General features: G+C 40.8%; 1 protein-coding gene and 1 non-coding gene across 5 annotated transcripts; both read right to left on the bottom strand.

Moving 5' to 3' along the window:
* Positions 1-235: 235 nt before the first annotated feature.
* KATNA1 (katanin catalytic subunit A1) lies at positions 236-18,388 on the bottom strand. 4 transcript variants are annotated; one of them, XM_058021377.1, is made up of 11 exons: positions 18,322-18,388; positions 13,239-13,413; positions 12,381-12,538; positions 11,416-11,599; positions 9,439-9,560; positions 7,973-8,078; positions 7,481-7,639; positions 6,238-6,364; positions 4,549-4,683; positions 4,148-4,274; positions 236-503 (listed from the first exon to the last, which is right to left on the bottom strand). In XM_058021377.1, the coding sequence occupies exons 2-11, from the start codon at positions 13,407-13,409 to the stop codon at positions 305-307; spliced, it is 1,488 nt and encodes a 495-aa protein (XP_057877360.1). In that variant the 5' UTR covers positions 13,410-13,413; positions 18,322-18,388; the 3' UTR covers positions 236-304. The 4 variants fall into 4 exon arrangements, with proteins under 4 accessions (XP_057877360.1, XP_057877359.1, XP_057877361.1 ...); XM_058021376.1 differs by having other exon boundaries at positions 18,274-18,330; XM_058021378.1 differs by having other exon boundaries at positions 11,416-11,581; positions 18,274-18,330.
* A 271-nt stretch (positions 18,389-18,659) lies between these two features.
* Positions 18,660-18,730, bottom strand: TRNAG-GCC (transfer RNA glycine (anticodon GCC)). Its single transcript has one exon. It is a non-coding gene; the product is annotated as a tRNA-Gly (tRNA).
* Between the last annotated feature and the right edge of the window lie 1,734 nt (positions 18,731-20,464).

Below are 20,464 nucleotides of genomic sequence, written 5' to 3'. Positions count from 1 at the left end.
GGTTTTATTGACACAAAAGCAATTTTCCAAGAGTAAATACTGATGAAAGGAGTCCGAGTATTAAAGTAATTTTAAAATATCTTGAAAATCAAATCAGATACCATCAGCATTTGAGAAAAATGGGTGACTTCTGAGCTAGTTCAAAGAGAGCTAGGCAGAACATGCATTTTAGAAAAAAAATTTATTTAGAATCTGTTGCTCTTAAATTACAAAAGTTAAAAAGAGCACACAGTGCACTGACATATCACCGATAACTTCTAAAGCTGTTTTAAGACATAAGGTGGTTTCTTCCAGAGAACACAACTCAACATGATCCAAACTCAACTATCCATTTCTCATATTTCTCAATGTCCGCAGCAGAAACAGATTTAGAAACTTTCTTCAAAGCTATTTCAAAGTCTTCCATAGTTGTTGGCATGTGCATTTCATCTCGAGGAAGATTTCTGATTTCTTCTGGTGTCAAGCCTTCAATACGCCTCCTCATAGCCATCAATGATGCATCTCTGGTCAGGAGGGTGAGAAAATAAAATCATTACTCAATGCAGGATGGTGAGTTCAGTTGTTTGAAAGGCTCAACACAGCATTGCAGTTAAGCTGCTGCATTCAAAAAGATTCAATCAAGAACTGTAAACTTTTATGGGAATATCTCCAAGTGCTTGTACAAGCTACAATACCATGTTATCCATATTTTTCAAGCATGGCATTATCCTCACTGGATATCTGAAGAGCTACTATTCATAGGCTAGGCAAAAGAGGTAAAGACAAACTGACTGAGGTAAAGACAAGCTGATGTCACTGCATGCCTATGATGCAGCTGCTGTTTACAGTATTTCTAAATAGGAACAAGGCAATAACAATTCCACTCCTCCTAGATATAGGAGTAGCTGGAGTGTTTTGAATGCTTCCTGGTTTGAACAGGAATCCCACTTCAAAGATGGGGAAGTCAACAGTATCTACCTCCAACCTCTACACTCAAAAGCTAAATGTTAAATAACAAAATCTGTTCTGTCTGTAGCTCCTCAAACTTCAGGCCCTAATGAGCACTAAGCACTTTTACAAGTGTGTCATTTTCTTTAGTGTTAGGTTTGACTAAATTTAGATTTCCAGCAGTAACTCTAGTGGCAGCAGGTGATAGCTAGTGAAGTGATAATTAGGTAACACCGGAAGGCTGAAGTTCCTGCCAATTCGTTGTTACAGATCTAATAATAACAAGAAAACGCTGCTAATCTAACAGTATAAAAGATGGAACTGTAATCTGGGTGATATCACAATGGTATATTTGTGTCATGTAAGAAGGTGAGAATCCAAAGAGAGAAAAACTTAAACTTTGTCTTCCAGAAGGACTTAGAAAAATGGTTTGAGTATGTTCTGTTTCAGTATCATCCCCCCCTCCCGCTAAAGGAAACCATAACTGTCAGACTTCAGGAATTTACTAAAGAACTCACAGAATCACAGAATATTCAAGCTGGAAGGGACTCACAAGGATCATCAAGTCTAGCTCTTAAATAAATGGCCTGTACAGGGATTGAATCCACAACCTTGATATTATTAGCACCATGCTCTGAGCTCATCTCAGTGTTAAGTAATAAATTAAAATCTCTTAATACAGGAACTAAAATTTCAGAACAACCAAAAGATTGTCTCGTTGAACTCCATCTCAACCAAGTATCACCACCCTTCACTGTTACAACATCATTTGTAAACCATAAGCTGTTGTTACACAATGGGTTGAGGGGACACTCCATGCATCTAATTTGCTTGCAGACAGCAGTTAAAAAACCCAGAAAGTCCAGCAAAAACAATCCAGCCAACCAGCAACAAGCCCATCATACACCTTAACACACTGATAGAACAGAAGTGCAGCTGCCACCACTTCCTTTTGTGAAGTCATTTTATGGACAGTCATTCCAAACTGAACTCCTGGTGCTTTCTCAAATGCACTCTTGGTGCCTGAAGAAGCATCAAAACCCTATTCAAAAAACAGGCAGCCACCCACTGCCAGACACAGCAGGGACCAGTTCTGTTCTAAAGGCCTTTCAACACTGACAGTCCACCCAAAACAACCATCCAAAGTTAGTTCATACTCACAACTAATCTGCAATTTGGGTGCATTTTGTATTTCCTGGATTTTAAAATGAAGGTTCACCTTCATTTCCCCCTGGTTATATGCTGACTGCTACCAACTGTAGTGTTACCTCTAACTGGTTTTCACTCTGGCTCAGCAAACTTTGGACTTCACCTCCAATTCTTTAAGATAGGAGGGTAATTTCAGTAAACCAGAGCTCTTGGCTTGTGCCACTAGCAAGGACTGACAGAGTATACAAGTTTGAACTTTACCCTGCTTCTATCCTGAGAGCCTGAACTGCAATAAAGCACTTTTAAATCATCCACATATTTTTGTCTCAATGGAAATGAAACAATCCTATCCAAGAGCTATTGCTCCTGACACCATGAACAAAGTGTAAATACACAGTAATATGAGTACTTTCTTAGTGATTTCAAACTATGTACATCCAAATCTCAGTTCATCTGGATTTCTGCTTGCTGCCACCTCAGTCATCACTTCAGAGATGGCCACAAACAGAAGATTCAGATGTTTCCTGTGGTTTTTTTATCTGTTTGCCTTTTTTTTTTAAATAGTATTTGTACAAAGGGGCTTTGGTTAAAAAAAAATCAAAATTAATTATGCACAAATACATACACACATAAATTTCACTGAAAAACATTACAAGTATTTTCATTTCTAAAATAATCTTATTGATATTCAGTATAAAATTAATTACAAACAACAAACACTGAACAGACTGGAGGAGACAAACTGCAGCTAAAATGCACAAAGCAGCAGACCAAATAAATTCTCTTTCATATAACATGAACCTATTAGCACAAACTCCTTTCAAAGCAGAACCAAAGATCAAAAGAACACCAGAAATTCATCTCACAAAACTACAAAATTAAACAAATCTCCACAACACTGATTCAGAACAACTAACATACCATTCTTTTCCCAGACAGTGTGCAAGGTTTGTTCAGGAAACTCCACTGAGGCTCCAAACTTTTAGCTCAGCCTGCAGTGGCCCTGCTGACAGAGCCTTGGTGGCAGCTTTGTGTACAAGCTTTGCTTTCATCCCTGTGGCACAGCACATTCCTCTCAGCTGTGCTGACACTGTCTGCAGAGCCGCGTTTACAATCTAGAGATTGCAAGAAACGGAGCCGCATTGGAGGCAGCAGCCAGAGGTGCTTTTACTCCAGCTCTCTCACCCTGCCCAAAGCACACACAGGTTGGGCTGGAGCAGCTGGGAGCTCAAGCCTTGCCCTGCCACACTTCAGGGCTACCTCCAAAGCCTGAAAGCAGCTTTAGACAGGTGCTCCAACAGCATCTAAGCAGCTTCAGTTCTCTGTCCCTTACTGCAGGTCTCACAGCTTGCCACTGCCACAGCTGTGCCAGTGCAAGTCTTTGCTGTAAACAGGACAGCTGACACTCATCTCTTAACAGATCAGTCCTCTCCTTCCCTTCCCTTCTATTTTCTTTGAAAAATTGGAAAGAATTAGAAGATATTTTTAGTCAATTATTTCAGGAATCTAGGCTAGAGAACTGGCCCACAAACAACCGTATGCCAACAGTACTGAGAAGACAGGGAAATGAAGGAGGTAGCAGAAAACTTTAGTCAGTCTCATCACAAAACCAATGTGCTGGGTACACAGCTCTTGTACCATCACACAAGATTGTACACCTTTTCCATATCATGAAAGAAGAAAACTCCATGGTTTTACTTTAGTTATTCCAACCTATATCACCGTTGTCTCTCACATGGATTTCTGCAGCAATCATATAGCCCAAGCAGAATGACTGCAACTCCACAAATTAACCATCCTCTGGATAATCCTCATGCATGGAATTTAGTCTACGTGAAGGAAGGTGGAATTTTACCTAAATCACAGCTTACTAGATTACTAGGTTGCAACTACTCTCCAAATGGAAATTTAGGTACATATTAATGCAGTATTTCACCCTTCAGCCATACATAAAAGACAAGTTACAGTCTATTTTTATCCAATAACTTTAATCATGTAAACTGGCCACATTACAAGCAGTTTTCCCAAAGTTTGCAGCAGTAGTAACACAAATGATGCAATGCCAGCTTACCTGCATACATTGGTAATGTCTGCACCTGAATAACCCTCCATCTTCTCAGCTATGTTTGCAAGGTCAACATCATCAGCCAGTTCCAGCTCTCGCAGATTTATTTTCAGGAGTTCCTCTCTGCCTTTGGCTAATCACAGAAAAGAAAATTGAGTCTGTACAATTTCCTTTTTGAAGATAAACAATAAATTGAAGGAGGATAAGAGGAAAGAATGAGAAAAAGGACACTGCACTTGCTACAAGGGTAAATGTTCATGTTTAGATTTCAGCTGGTCCTGAATCCATAAGTGAATTTGCATACATGTATCAATTAGATTTTTAAATCAAGTGATCAAAACTAAAGGAATGTTAATAAAGTTTAGATTTTAGAATTTTTAACCATTCCTCTCCCCAATTCTTCATACCTGATGGTAAAGGAATGTAAATTCTCTTTTCTAGCCTCCGTCTTAGGGCTTCATCAATATCCCAAGGAAAATTAGTAGCAGCAAGTACCATGACCATCTTAGAAGGATCATCATTTTCAGTAGCCCCCCCAACACCTGCAGTGAAGAAACGAGGAGGTAAAATACACATGTTTATTGAATTTTCATGTATAGAGAAAACACTTCTGCAGTACCGAAGCAGAACTGTACTCTATTGCACTTTGATGAGCCCGAGTATAACAGAATCACCAAGCACAACAGAGTTTGCTTTTCCATCTCTGTGAGAGCCTGCAAGCATGAATGGAAGCCTGGTTTGAACAGCTGCAGGGGCACAGGGCACTGCTCAGACCAGGAAGTTCCTCCTTATCATGGCCAGAATGGTTTTACAGCAGAGTTGTTTGTTTGTACTTCTGCCACAAGAGTGGTTCAATTTTCACACTGACATCTTGTAGCAGCCAGTGAGGAAACAAAGCAACGCCCAACACCATCACCACACCAAAAACCAACAAACATCCCCCACAGTATTCACCAACAGCCACACCAAGGCAGCATGATTTCCCTGCAAGGTGCCTTCACTTCTCAAGTCCAGCCAAAGGTTTCATATGTACAGGTGGACTGTGCAAACTGCTGAAGCGAATGTTTAAATTTGGTGGACTAAATCACAACTTCTTAGAGAGAAGAGAACACCTCAGTTTATAAACACTATGAATCTGTTACAAGGGGAAGAATGTAATTTCATTAAAGTTGCTACTCCCTGTATCTACTGCTTTTGCTTAGAACAACAGGATTGGGCTGTGGGACAGCTGCTGCACCTAGTCTGCCTGAGAGTCTGCATATAAAACACAATTTATTAATGCTTAAGTAAATGGATTGAAATAGTTCTTACTAATAAAATCAGATTATGTACATACTTGATATGAGAACAGTATTAGAGCTCTGCTTGTCTTTAAAGACAAAAATAAAACAGTACGAACATCAGAGAAGGAGAAATAAATATGCAAATCTTCTGACTCATGGAATTCTATCACAAAGCAGACCATAGATTAGCACTTCTCAGTAGTTCCTTTCCTTCTCTCTGCTACCCAGAATATAAAATGGAGGCTCTCTGTAGCAACTCTGCATTGTTACCTACTTTTGAACTTCGTTATTTTGTGAAATTTTAGCTACGTATTTGTAGTGAAATCAGTATTTTAAAATGAAAACTCTCCCAACCTTCTCTTCTATAAAACAGAAGATCTTCATTTGTTATTTATGTTTTTTAGGAGAAAAAGAGATCCCAAAGAAGTGAAATGTAATGCTGCCTTTGAAGTTTAAATAAAAATAGGTAACAGTTCTGTTGAAGCAGTTTTTAAGTTAATTTTGAAGAAGTGAATGAAATGCCAGGCAAAGACTGAGAGAAGCAGGTTTTTTGGGTTTTTTTCTGCTGCTCTTTTGAAATCTTCTATTTTCCACTTAATCTTCCTTATTTGAGTCACCAATACAAGATCATAGCTCAGAGGCCAAAAGATCATTAAATAATGTCACCTGTGCCTTTTAACCCCGATTTCATGTACAGCTTTTGAAAAACTGTACTGTGCTTCTGAAGAATGAAGTTTTGTTTTGGGTTTTTTTTTTTTTCCTGTCCCTCAAGTTTCCTGCAGTCCAGTAGTTCCCAGTGATCAGGTTATTTACCATCCATCTGAACTAGCAGTTCTGCCTTCACACGTCGGCTGGCTTCGTGCTCCTCCGAAGTTCCCCTGCGGCTACAGATGGAGTCAATCTCATCAATAAATATGGTTGTTGGGGCATAAAATCGAGCCTGGAGAAAGCCAAAGATAAAGCACAAGCTGAAATAGCAGTTCACTCCCATTTAAGAAGTAGCAGCATATTCAGAGCTGAGTAATGATGTATTTTCCCCAGGTACCAAACAATCCCCACCATTCCCCCTCAGACCCCAGCCCTCAGGTACAGAGCAGCTGTGCATTCATTCAGAGCCTTTGAAGGAGAAGGGCTTTTGGCAAAGTTCTGTAGTTGCTAGAGCTCAAAACAAACATTTCATAAGCCATAGGCTGTTTCCCACATTAGGAGTAATATTTTAAACTGTCAAAGTCATCACAGATTGCTTGAATAGTATTTCAGTTAAAGCCAGGATGAATGTTAAGCTGGGACATCAAGACATGGAGCCTGTCCAAGAGACAGGTCAACTGCAAAATACCTGACCTTTTTGAAAACAAGAGCATTTAAAGATAAGGATCCAGGATAATAAAAGCTATTGTATTAGAGCAGTTGAGATGCTGTTCATTGTGTTACCTGCATTTTTGAACAATCACATTAAATGAGCTGGTATCCTGCCTAACAAACTATAATGTAAAATATCTTTTATTTCTTGCCTTTTCTGACTATTGTAATTTTAACTCTGCTGTCCCCTTCAGTACTGGGCACCCTAGCAAACACTGCACACACACCTGGTAACACATGGGAAAGAAAGACAACTATTTTCTGAGTATTATTTCGAGTATTATGTGCTCCGAAGCCAACTACAGTTTGGAAGGCCACTTCTTTTAACCACAAACAAAAAACCACCCACAAAAACAACAAAGCACACAACCTAAATAGGTTCTCACTCAGAAAGCAATTAATTCCATCCCTAAATTTCCATTAAGTCTGTTCTGCAGCACTCACCAGCTTATAGTGAGCTACCTCTAATGTAGCAAGCTAACCCTGAAAATAAAAGACTACTTATTTTTCAGCTTTTATAAATCCATTTAGGAATAATCTTGAAATGCAAATGGGCAAATCAGAAATGCCTCCAAGCATTCCCAGCTTGGGGAGCTGTTTATATATGCTGTAAGTTTGAAACCTTGGTAAGGTTTCACTGTTCCAAAGGTGAATCTACTTCATTGTCTCCCTGTTCATGTTCAGAAACTTAAATCACCATTTCAAACAGCAGACGAACAAGTTTCTCAGATTCTCCTCTGTATTTTGAGGTAAGTGTGGAAGAAGAAACATTGAAAAAAGTTGTCTTGCATTCAGTGGCTACAGCTTTTGCTAGGAGGGTCTTTCCAGTACCAGGAGGACCAACCATCAGCACACCCTATTAAAATAAAAAAGAACCACGTTTAGGACAAGAATCAAACGAGAGAATTTTACAGTTTGTTTAGTGTAATAGTAAACTACTGGATGAAAGTTTTCCCTTGAAGAGTTATTCAGAGGTAAGTAATTAATGTCATTGCTCACTAGCAAACACCTAGCTGAAGACAGTGCAGGTATCTGACTGACATCTTTATTTTGTTATTACTTACAATAAATTTTGTAACTCAAACACAAGAGGAATTTATTTAAACTGTGAAACATTTGAAATTTCTTTTTCTGCCAAGACCCAATCTCAAAATCCTACTTATGATCACAGGAGCACATTTTTTCATACCTTCCACGGTCTTCTAATCCCCTTGAAGAACTCTGGCATCCACATTGGTAAAACTACAGCTTCCTTAAGCAGCTTTTTGGCTTCTACTAAATCAGCAATGTCATCCCTAACAAGAAATAGAAAGTTGTTTGACAGATTCAGACAGCAGGCAAAAGAATCACTCCACAGCTCAAAAAACCACACAATTAAACTTATTACACATTGGTTCTCCCATAAACCTAACTCATTTTCCTGAATTATTTATGTTCTAAAGGCAAAAGCCTGTAACAGCTACAACTGGCATCTGCCTGGCAGACTCTGGATGGATGCAAAAGCAAAAGCAACTGTGAACTATTTCATTAGAGCAACATTGTCAGTATTCAAAGAAAGACAAGCAGAAGAAAGCAGGTTGGTTAAACTTAGGCTAACTACCAATTATGCTTTCTTGTTTTGCTGAGAGGTTGGATGTCCCCGAAACTTAAATACCATCTTTCATTGTTACAAGAACAACTTGCTGAAGATGGAGCAGAATTAAACATGATTTTTAGAATTATTTTTCAGAGTTACAAAAGTATGAATTCTTAGATACCTTATAGGCTGGTCTTATTTCCTTGAAAATAACTTCCAGGGCATTCCTCCTATCAGCATGTGCCCAAGTAACATTTTGGTTTCAAAACACATCTATATGAAGAACTAGTTTAAAATCTGAAGTAGTAACTTAAGATTCAGTATAAAAACTGAAACATATATTTAAATATTAAACTGAAATACAAGGCAGTTGCATGCACAAAAAGCGTTTTGTGGGACTGTTGGATTTTTTTTAAAGCCTACTTTATTTGCCAGAAGAATTTTGCTCATTTAATCCTCCTAAGCTTGGAAACATTTGGAACACAAAGCAACCTTTATATAAGGTTTATATAAGGTTTAATATTTAACACATTTATGTAAAGGTACTGGCACAGGGTTATATTTTATACTAGTGGCCACATTGCATCCAGCAACATTTCAAAGGGTTCCTATATTGACATAACTTATTTGTTAATCAGTTTTCTGTCTTGATAAGCCCCAGAGTAGCAAAACAGATTTCAAATAAAGATACTCTTTTTCATGTAAAAGTTTCTGTCGGTGTATCACAAAAATTGATCTTAGGACTCTTTTTGAGAATCTTTGTATGGCCAAGTTGGACAAGACTTTAGGCAACCTGATTTAGAGAAAGATGTCCCTGCCATGGCAGGGGACTGCTTTAGCTGATCTTTAAAGGTCTGTCCAGCCCAAACTATTATATGAATATAAGTGGGGAAAAAAGTTTTTTGAGTTCTAGAAGTATTCAACTACATAAAAAGTTTAGTTGCCTGTTTAAAGGCAACAAGGAAAACCTGTATGTACCTTTTTATATGCAATTATCTGTTAAAATGCTTAATTCTTGTCATATCACATGAGAGGAAACAGAAACAGCTCAAGAGATTAGCAGCAGTACTCGAACTTACCATCGGATGTTGGGATTCTGAGAAATGATATCTCTTTCCAAAGCTTCTACTAAATCTTTGTCATATCCAGTACTATCAAATTTCTTTGGTTCAGACTCTGAAATCTCAGATGTGGATTTGCTCTACATATAAAGGATATAACAATGTAAATACATAACAAAGGTCATGCTACTAATGAATTTTTACCATAAGTCCACAATAGCATCATATTTTTAGAAGGTGGCAACATAAACCAGCATGAAAATGATGAAGCATCTGTACTACAGCTACACTGCAGGATGGATGTGTGTGTTTCACCCAGATTTCTGTACTGCCCTGGTTCCATTTCCTTCTCCCCAAAGCCAGCAGGTTGTACTGATGCAGTTTCTTTGTTTTGGTACCTCATCAAAACTCCATACACCTATCCCAGCGTAACAATTTCTGCCTCTTCTCCCACAGAAATCTGAAACTATCTGAGACACAGTAAGGGAAAATTATGTGTAAGACTGGACCAAACTGTCACACTGAGAGTATCTCAAATTCTCAAAGTGTAAAAAACATGTATGTGTGTCCCACAAATATGGGACACAAAAAAAAAATTAAGCATGATTTCCACATGTAGAATGAGCAATGGTGAGACCAGAGGGGTAAAACCAGAGCTAATTAACTGATACAGAAGCATGGACATGAACAGCAGAGAAGCAGCTCTGCAGCAGAGTCAAAGCAAAGAAGCTACATAGTAGAAAGGGCTCAAACAGCAGAGACCATGCAACTGAAAGGAAATAAAATTCACTAGACATACCCTGGTTTTATACATTTAACAGCAAGCAATGGTGATGACAGAACAACTGTAAAAGAGAAAAAGAGACCTATCCTGTCTCTCTGTGGTTATATTTGACGGGCAGAGGATTATCACTCAGAGGCAATCTAATTTAGCTCCTAATAAAGGTAGTAGCTTACACAGCTAAACAACTCCACCCTTGTAGACTATATTTTCTCCACAGGCCATGCACCTTGCCACAGCTTAAGGCTGCTGAAGGCAACAAACTATTGCATGGATATCTGATTTATTTAGACCCTTGAAAGCAATGAATCTACTGTTTCCTGTACGATCTCTTACCTTGGTCATCTGCTAAATTTATGGTGACCAGAGCACAAAAATTAAAGCACTCTGCCAAGAACAGATCACAATTCAAGAATACTGGTGTTTTGTTCATTTACAACTAGGAGAGTTAGCAACGTATCTCAAAAGAAAAAAAAAAAAAAAGAAATAAAAGGCAAGAGTCTCATTTAGAGATTAAGTTAATCTTGATATGCCTTTGGAAGAGGCAATTCAATCTTGGTTTAAATTATACTCAAAGCAATTATGCCACAAAGACATTCCATGTGAATGAGCTCCACCAGGCTCAACTTCAGAAATTCAGTGATACAATTTTAAACAACTGCCTTCAAGCTGCAGTAAAGATGTCACAGAAGCACAGAATGAGTCAGGCTGGAAGAAACCACAGTGGTCATCTGGTCCAACCTCCCTCCTCAAAGAGCATCATCCCAGAGCACATGGCACAGGATTGTGTCTGGACAGTTCCTAGTATCCCCAGTGAGGGAGACTCCACAACCCCTCTGGACAACCTCTCTGTTCCAGTGTGTGGTTACCCACACAGTAAAAAAAGTGCTTTCTCATGTTCAGGTAGAGCTTCCAGTTCCTGCCGGCTGCCTCTTGTCCTGTTGCTTGGCACCACCAAGAAGAGCCTGGAAATACCCTCTTGGCACCCACCTTCAGATACATTTACCAGATCCCAACTTCCCAGAGTGACTGTTTGTTTTTAATTAATCCATAACCAGCACTGTGCACAAAGAAAAGACACCTTACAAGGTGAGATTCAAATCAGCACACTGACATGAAGAGAAGAAACATTTTATAGGCATTTTACAACACAGTCAGTAGTAAGAAAGCACAACTGAGCTTCTCAACTCCACAAAGTTAATTTTCAAGCTTACCTTTTCCTCTTTTCCTTTGTTTTGCTGGTCCTTCTTCTCCCGGCTGCGGACCGCCTTCCCTTTGTCGCTGGGGTTGCGAGAGGCCGGGCGGTGGGAGGCCCTGGCAGCTGCACCCGCGCGGTTGCTGTGCCCTCTGCAGTCGCTGCACGGGGCCGACTGGCGCTTCCTGGGCCCGGGCGAAGCTCTGCTTAGTTGTAACATATGCAAAAGCCTCAGTGTAAAGCCACTGGTGGGCACCACATAACCAAATCAGCTGGCTACAAACTGAAAAGCCACATGGCTCAAGATAAAAATCTGTATGTCAGAAACAAGACAGGCATTTTTAGATAGTGCCTGAAAATCCATTTTCCTTGTGCCACAAGCTCAGAGTTCACCTGGTTAAAACAAGTGCCTTGCTTTGCATATTTCATCAGTAGAAGTAATATGGAGATTAAAAAACATTAACCAGCAAACAATAATTTGACAATACAGCTAAAGTAATCTAACAAGCACTTTCTGTCAAAATGCACAGATTCTGTGTCTGCTTTGCACATACTCTTGTCTCCTCCTTCATGCTACCACTGGCATGTGTTAGAACTTCTAGTGAACCAAGTCAGATAGCTACTCACAAAAAAAGGCAAAAAAACCAAACAAAAACCACTAGACACACAGAACAATCTCTTTAGCATCCTGAACCAGCTAATTAACACCAACAGAGAGAAAAGTGAAATAAAAACTCAAAACCAAAAACCAAACAACTCAGGGAACAGAGTGAGGGGGGAAGAACCTTGACATTAGCCAGGACTATGTAAGATAAAACCCTCAGAACATCCACCTGACACCTCCTTCACCACAAATGGTGTCAAGCTACTGGTGCGAGTGTTACACACCTAAGCTCAAGAACAAGAATTACACCACAACAGGCTGAAGTCCAAGCACACTTTGTCCTGATAAATATTAATTTAGGTCTCCAGGTTTCCTCTTACCTACGTTCAGCAGGTACTGGCAAAGACCACACTTCTGCATCCTGAGCTGGTAATTCTTGTTGCGAGGCTTTCAATGGAGTATTGTCTAGTTTAAAACTCTCCAGTGTTTTCATTATATCTTTCACATGCTTAGCTTCCACACTTATCTCCTGCCAAACCTAATTTAAAAAAAAAAAGGTAGATGAAGCAGATTGGAAATAAGTTTGTAACAGTCCTCTGTTCAAGCCCATGAAATGCCTGGATGGATTCCACAGGGTTTAATGAGCTACCTAATTCTACTTCAATAAACAAGAAATATGCACATTAGATATTAAGGAGGCTTTTCTGTCTTCCTCAGCACATTTAAAGAACAAACGAAGAGATTTTGGATTTAATATCTAAGAGACTTTCGACAAATTTTGCAGACTAAATAGGTATGACAGAACCTAACAGACTGAATATCAATCAAAAGTATCAACCTAATAGGCAGAATATCAGTAAAAACAAAAGAGGGGTTTTGTTGAGGAGAAATTATCAACTTGCTGTTAAGGACCTTAGTCCCACTAAAACATTGAGGGAAATAAGACCCTAAAGAGACCAGGCTAAAATCTTGAGCATAGCAGGGGTACTCATCAGCATAGCTGTCAGGGCAGACAGTGCACAGAGCCATGTTCCACTGACTGTTCTGCCACTGTCGGACAAAGAAGTCATTAAGATGACTTAAACAAGTCTATATAACAAAAAAGAAGCCTATATATAACAACAATAGTATATGAAAGAATGGGGTAAGTATTTTTACATTTTTGTTTGCAGTAAGATAGGCAATTCCTGTGACTTCAATGCTTTTCCCTCAAAATGCCCCAGAAAAGTGCTATTTACCTGCTGCCACTTCTGTTGCAGATAGGTATCTCTCACAGAGTACAGATACTTATTCATTTGGTCGAGAACTCCCTGGTAGTAGACCATGGCAGAGTCGTAATTTCCCAGTAAGGCATATTCACGGGCTAACTTCACATTCTCAATGATCATAACAAGGCTCATGTTCAACATGAAGCTGAAAAAAAATAGGAAATATTAAAGAAGTAAAAACCAACTGAGGACTGAAACAATTTTTTGCAAGTATTTTCATATGCTTATTACCTCATTTGGTATATCAAAACATAGAAGCTGAGAAAACACTGGTTACAAAAAAAGATCTAAAATGAACGTCATACATATAAAATGCTAATTGATGTTCTATTAGTAGAAATTAAGCTTTTCACATCACAGCTTTGTTTCTTGTCATGGAGATTCTGTCAAAAAGCCCATGTAAGATATACAGATTTAAATATATTATTACAAGTCACAGTTGCATACTCTCCTTATCTCTTTATTCCACTGTAATGTAAACTAGTATTTTACTGTGTCTGGCCTGTCTTGTGTGGTTTAAAAAAAAACACCAATCAAGCAGTAAATAAAAGCCCTTCCTCCAAATGCATTATGTTTTGTTAATTTTTTTTTGCCTTAACATTCTGTGCATGTGAGTTTTAATAATCTGATTTTGCCTTGTGAAAAACACTCTTCTTCTATTAGCTTGATTTTACAATTCTGCATTTTTATTTAATGTTTCTCTGAACAAATATCCACCTTCCATGCCCAGCTTGCACCTTCCTATCACCTTCCTTCTTACACCTACAAAGAAATCCCTGAAAAACATCAAGGCTGTTTAAGTTATCACTGAAAGGTAAGTAAAAGCCACAATTAAACATTTAGTGTGCAACCACCCATTCTATTTAACACACTGTTCAAACCATGCTGTTTTTCCCTGTCGGTGATGCTTGTTTGTGTTTTTTTGGAGCAAACATCATAGAATGTGACTACTTCCACTTTACAGCACTAACAGAATCTGCACTTTTAGATTAGAATAGTACAGAAATATTATTTATACAAGTACAGTATAAGCAGAAGCAGCAGAAGTAGACTCATTCTTTACAGTGCCATTGTCCCTGTGGGAACAGTTGTCCCACATTACTGTCAGTTTCTTACATACCCCAGCCCCTTCTTCTCCATCACACTCGTGCTGTCTCCACTTTTCTTGTCTCTTACACACCAAGCATTTCCCCACTCTCCTCATAATTTCCTAACCAGGCACAGAAAACATTAAAATCAGCAAAAAAACACACCTGCAAGAGAGTCATCCTGCTCTCATTTTGGTACCTGTACCCAGTGCCAGGAAGAAGCAACTGCAGACAAGCAACTCCAGCTAAGCCCTGGGATGAAGCATACTTGATACAGATCAACTATTTAAAGAATGTAAGAGGCACTAAATTCACATGCGCAATGAACAGACTTAGGCTGAATATATTTCAGGACCAGGTCAGGGTCAAGATTGGACATTTTATCAGAGGTTTCAGAAACCACCCTTTGCACACACCTGCCAACCTATGGCTAAAATGTGAGCTCTCCACTGTAAAGAGGGGCTGCTAAGTACAAATCAAACATTTTAGAGCTTTCACTCCTTTTCCTGTCCCTTCCCAAGTAGTTTCACACACAGAAACATAGCTCAGGCATTCCTGAGCCACCATCCTCTTCTTTATTTGCTTCCTTGCTCTTCCTTCCCCAGCTTCCAAGACAGCAAATAGCTGCTGTCAAAATTTTCAGTCCAGAGCAGCAAAAGTGACAGCAGCAGAGCTGAAGAGGGGCCTCTGAGAGCCCCCAGCCATCCCTGCAGAGGGGACCCGTGGGCTGAGAGGGAACCTGCTATCACAGAACCTGCACGCTGTAATCTCACCCCAGCCACACACCCGCCCAGCTGGCCACGATGCCTACAAGCTGATACAGTAAATGTGACCACCAACTACAAAGATTAACGTGTCCCAAGCTAATTAGGCTTTGGAGACCCAGTTTGGCTTGGGAGTTTTGTTGGTTTTAACCTCAGGAGAAAGAGCCTGAGGATGTTTGCCAACTGCTGTACGGATATCACATAGATGTCAAAGTTTTCCCTGCTGTATTTAGGAGCGAGCTTTTCCACTCCTGCTCATCCTACCAGATACACCTGTTTGCCTGTGCTGAGAACTCAAACCGATGACTAACACTGCTGAAATCACAAGTTGAGCAAGATGCTAATAGACATTTTAAAAATCAAGTAATAGCAAGTTACTAAAAGCAAACTAGACTTTTAAATACAGAGGGAAGTCATAGGTAACTTTTTTCACTGAATGCTGTAGGAGCAATCCAAGCAGAACAGCAACTTTATATATACAGAAAAAGAATAAAAAAGTTTATATAAGAATAGTTTTCATCTGGAAATGTGAAAGTAACTAGAATTAGGAAAAAAGTAACAACAAAACTAAAGAGGCTAAGTCAGAAAGCTTGGGACCAAAAGGATAACACTGCACATAATGCAAGAGTCAAGCACATTTTCAGGTTAGAAAGCACAGAGAACGTAAGGACAGAAAGCAGAAACAGAAATGTAAGCACACTAAACTAGCAACTTGTGCGAAGAAAAAAAAGAAAAAATAAGGTGCTCACTCAAGCTTATAGTGCTACTGGAATCTACCTGTGTCATTAGTACTATTGAAAATGCAAGATAATTTGGTTTAAACTAGAAAACCAATTTAATTTGTTGCTTCATCTTGACTCATAAGAGCAAAAGAGCTTGAAGTGGCTTCCAAACACAAGGCTCTTGAGTACAAGAGAGGCAGAAAAAGCTGCTGGCTCTGCTTATGTCTGGACACGCCACTGCTGCTGCCACAACTTCAGGCAGTGTCAGATCTGATACGCCAATGAGAGTCCATGGGTCTGCTGCACTTGTAAGTGAAGATGGTGAAGCAGCTCTAAGGAGGAAAAAGAAGAGTTACAGTACTAGTCTGAAAGCAGACTGAAGTTTGTGGCAGAAGGTGACAATACACTGGGGTAGCTCAGCAGGGTGGAGGACATGGGAGAGGCATGACTACACACGAATCCAGAGTTAAACCAGAACTGAAGGGATTAAAACTCTCACAAAACTAATCCTGCACTACTTAATAATCTTTAAAGTATTTACAAATACTTAGCAGTATCACACGTGTTTACAAATACTTGGTGCTATCACGTAACAGGATGTCAAAGCAGCACTTATCAGCCACAACCTTCCCATGAATCATGACCAGTGAAATTATCTATGTTCCAACAGCCACTGAAACAGAGAAGAGCCCATAAAGTTTACAGTGAACAGGATATAAGGAAAATAACCTAAGCACTTTGTCTTGCAAGTTTAATTCTTCACTGTGTACAAACACACAGACTACACAAGAATAATCGCTCTTCACACCAGCTATATATAAGGTATATAAGGTTCCCTGAAATTAACCTACCTCTAGTTACAAAATACATTTTATCATTTGCTCCAAGGACCTAAAATATTTCCAGAGTATAGAACAGCCAAGTCCAGCAAGGGTTGAACCTAACAAAAGTTCAAGATCTCTTCAGCTTTGTTAGGTTGAAAGTAACAAAAAGCTCGAGATCCCTACAGCTTGTGAGAATGAGGTTTTGGAACTTATTTTTGTATTTCATTTGAAAGATACCAGCCATTATCAAGAACCATTATAACCATTATCAAGAAAACCCTGGGGACACTTCACGTTATCCATATTAACTTCAAGAAATCATCAGTGGAAATGACTGCAAGTAATTTCTGCTCACAGTCACACGTTAGAATCCAGGAACATTGCATCAATCTCATAACACAAAGAAGTCTCCCAAACTTTAAAAAAGAAAAGAAGAGATTGACTGATAGTGTGTCAATCACCGTGGTGGACCTGCTGACTGGAAGGCACAAACCATACATGGAAAATACTTTCAAGGAGTTCTTCGCTCCAACCTTAATGTGTGCACTAAGCCAGAGCCTGAATTTTGGCAGAGCGCACATGTTTCCATTATTTCATCCTGCTATACAGGCTCTGACATCAAAGCAACCCTGTAGTATTTGCAAAGTTCTCTTGGCAAGCCAGATGAGAAAAAAACACCCCAAAGTAACAGCTTTCAGGAATCAGTTTTTGCTGATGACACGATAGCCTGCATCACCTCTGAGACCCCTTCCACCTTTAATACTCTTGGTCATAACATCCATGGCATGCAACATTTGGTGTCAACAAGTGACTGTGTTGATTCCTTGGGAAGGAGAGCTGCCAGACTTAGTGGATACTAAACAAAATGGTTCTCACCCAGTTGCTGTATTTAACAGTAACGGTTGGCAGAAGAACAACCACCACCAGCCACAAACATAAGCGTGGCTGGCTGGCAGTTTGCGGAAAACACAAAACATTACAAAAATCAATCAACAGGTAGAGATACATGGGCGGCATGTGATTTTATGTTTTCCAGGCTAAACCTTTCAGAAGGCTTTACTAAACAGGCTTCTCCCCACTTCATGGGGGCTGGCATTCTTTTTGACGATCAGTGTTAAATTAACAAGTTTCTCTGGCAGTTTAGAGAGGTCCGCGGGTGAACAGATATTAGAAATCGCTGCTTGCGATTTCAGCTCCGCAGAGAGCTTCTCTCTCTCTGGAGAGAAAACTTGCATCATCGCAGATTACTGCACATTAACAAAAAACTCCCAAACAACACAGCAGGTGGAGGGTGAAGGGAGACATAGGAAGCAGAGCTCCGTGCCCGGGCCAGTGCCAGCAGCCCCCAGAGCCCGGGCGGGCGGGCTGCGGGGCCGGGAGCGCCGGCCGCACCTGCGGGCAGCGGCAGCCCCCGACGGCGCGGAGCACGTGTGAGCCACAGCCCCGGCACAACGAGCTCCGTGCTCACGGCTGGGGGGTCAGCAACCCCCGTGGCCCCTGGCCCCCCGGCCGCGGGGCAGAGCAGCCGGAGCCCGCCCGTGCCCGGGAACTCTCGGGGTGCCCCGCCACACGGGGCGCGGCTGTGGCCCCCCCCGTCCCGGACCCACCTGTCCCTGCGGCCCGGCCGGACCCGCGGGCCCGTCCCGCTCACTTACTCTTCTCCGGAGCTCGCACCCGCGGCGGCGGCAGCAGCTCACGGCGGCAGCAGCCACGACCCCTCCAGTTCTTCCGCCCCCTTCCTCCCGCAGCGGCGCTGGCCCCGCCCCGGCCCTGCCCGCCGCCTCCTCCCGCCGCCGCCGGCAATTTTTGAAGGCAAATCCGGCTGCGTCACTTCCAGCCTGGTGGGACGGGGGAGAAGGTCCGCGCAGCCGGACCGACAAAGAGTTGGTGTCTCTTTGAGCGTTATGACTAAAAGCGAAGAGCTGGTTTGGTTTTAAATGTCAACAGCGGGGGAAAAAAAAAAAAATTAACAAGGCGGCGAGAAAAGAGCAACTGCATTGGCCGGGAATCGAACCCGGGCCTCCCGCGTGGCAGGCGAGAATTCTACCACTGAACCACCAATGCTTGTGCGGGAAGGGTTGTTTACTTCCGCAACTCGAAGGTGACAAATGCCAATTTCTTTGTCCCACTGTATTCGCCTAGAATTTCGTCCTGATGATCGAACGCGTTTCTTTGGCTATTTCTTTTCCGTAACAAATGTGAGTTTTGCCAAGTGAATAGCAAGCACCCACTTTTATCTACGTGTTCTTTGCTTGTGACTTGTCTGCACCTCTTCAAGCTTTCATAGATGGTGTCGTTCTGGGGAAGAAAACGCGTCTGAGTGTGCTGAGGAAAACCTGCTGCCGAGCGGAGTCAGACCAGGAAACTGCCCTTAAGTGTCCCTGATGCAGCAGTACCTCGTCACCTGTCTAAATAGACTCAGCTGCTTAGCAACAAATAGGATCTAAAGGTTGGGCACAAGGCAGGAGGTTTATGATAGTCCTTCAGGTGAACTCCAAACCCCCACAGCAGTATGGCATCCTTTAATTAAGTGTATCACATCCATTCTTACTCGTCTTGTTACTCTATTTCTACCCATTCTTAAAGTGGCAGTTTTAGTCTATCCCTTTAACAAATGTCTATGTTTAAAACAACCATTCCTACGTCGCTTCAGCTGTAAAGACACAGAAAGCTGCTGATGAGTTTCTAAAATTTTAAGTGTATCACATCACTTGATTGATGATAGCTGGAGGAATTTTTCCCCCTTTTTAGGTGGGCTAATGAATAAAGAATGGTGCTGTACTTCCACAACCTCCTCCCCAAGCGCAGAAGGATTAGGATATAACTCAGTCTCTCTAATAAAGCAGAAACCAATAAAACATTAGTTTCTGCTTTAGCACTTTGAGATGGGCAGGGATTTTCACAAAGACAAATACAGATGAAAGCTGTGATACATTGCCCTCTTAAGGAACAGCTTCACAGTACATAATGTATGCATAATAAATAATAAAAATAATAACAGTAATTAATAAGATTTACTTATTTTGATGAAAGAGGGAGCAGAGGACATGGAAAGAGCACCAAAAAGTTGAACTCTTGAACATCAACATGGCTCCTGAGAACAGGTTACAAACATGAGGTGACAGCCAAGTACAATAGCATTCCTGCCCTTACACTTGTGCCATTTTACTGTTAAACAGAAGAGCTGCTGCAGCATAATCGGGACTTGTAGAGGAGGGATGTGAAGGAGAAGAGAAAAATAAATGCAATTGGGCAACTAATGTTTATATTTCATGTCTGAATAGCCAAAATAACAATGTGATTTTCACTTCTTATAAAGATCCAGTGTGGGATTTATTATTCCATCAAGTGTTACCCTACAAACACCAATTGTGTGTTTTCCTGAGAAAACAGGAACAGTTTCAGTAACTCAGGAATGTCACCAACTACCAGTAGCTGATAATTCAGTCAGGCTGCTCATGAGAGCTGGAATTCCTTCTCTTATTCTAAAATAACTTTTAAGAAGGTGTCAATGCAACCACCCACTCACATCCTGTCCCCAGATCAAACACACATGCTGTGTGTTCAGTCAGCAGGGGCAAGGAATTCTCCACTGCTCAACTGCTGGGCCCTGACAAACTGGAAACCTGGCACTCCTGGATGAAGTGGATGAATGCTCCAGTGTACCTACTGGAAAAGTCAGCAAAGATGCACATTCCTTTCATATGAACATCAGGAGCCTTGGAGATCACGGTCCAAGTCAGCACCCCATAAGCCCCTAAGACCCAAAAGTGCAATGGCCATTCATATGGCACACAG

The sequence above is a fragment of the Melospiza georgiana genome, chromosome 3 (assembly GCF_028018845.1).
Source record: "Melospiza georgiana isolate bMelGeo1 chromosome 3, bMelGeo1.pri, whole genome shotgun sequence".
NCBI lineage: Eukaryota > Metazoa > Chordata > Aves > Passeriformes > Passerellidae > Melospiza > Melospiza georgiana.
Note: the sequence above shows the minus strand (reverse complement) of the source record. Positions and strands in the feature narration are given on the sequence as shown.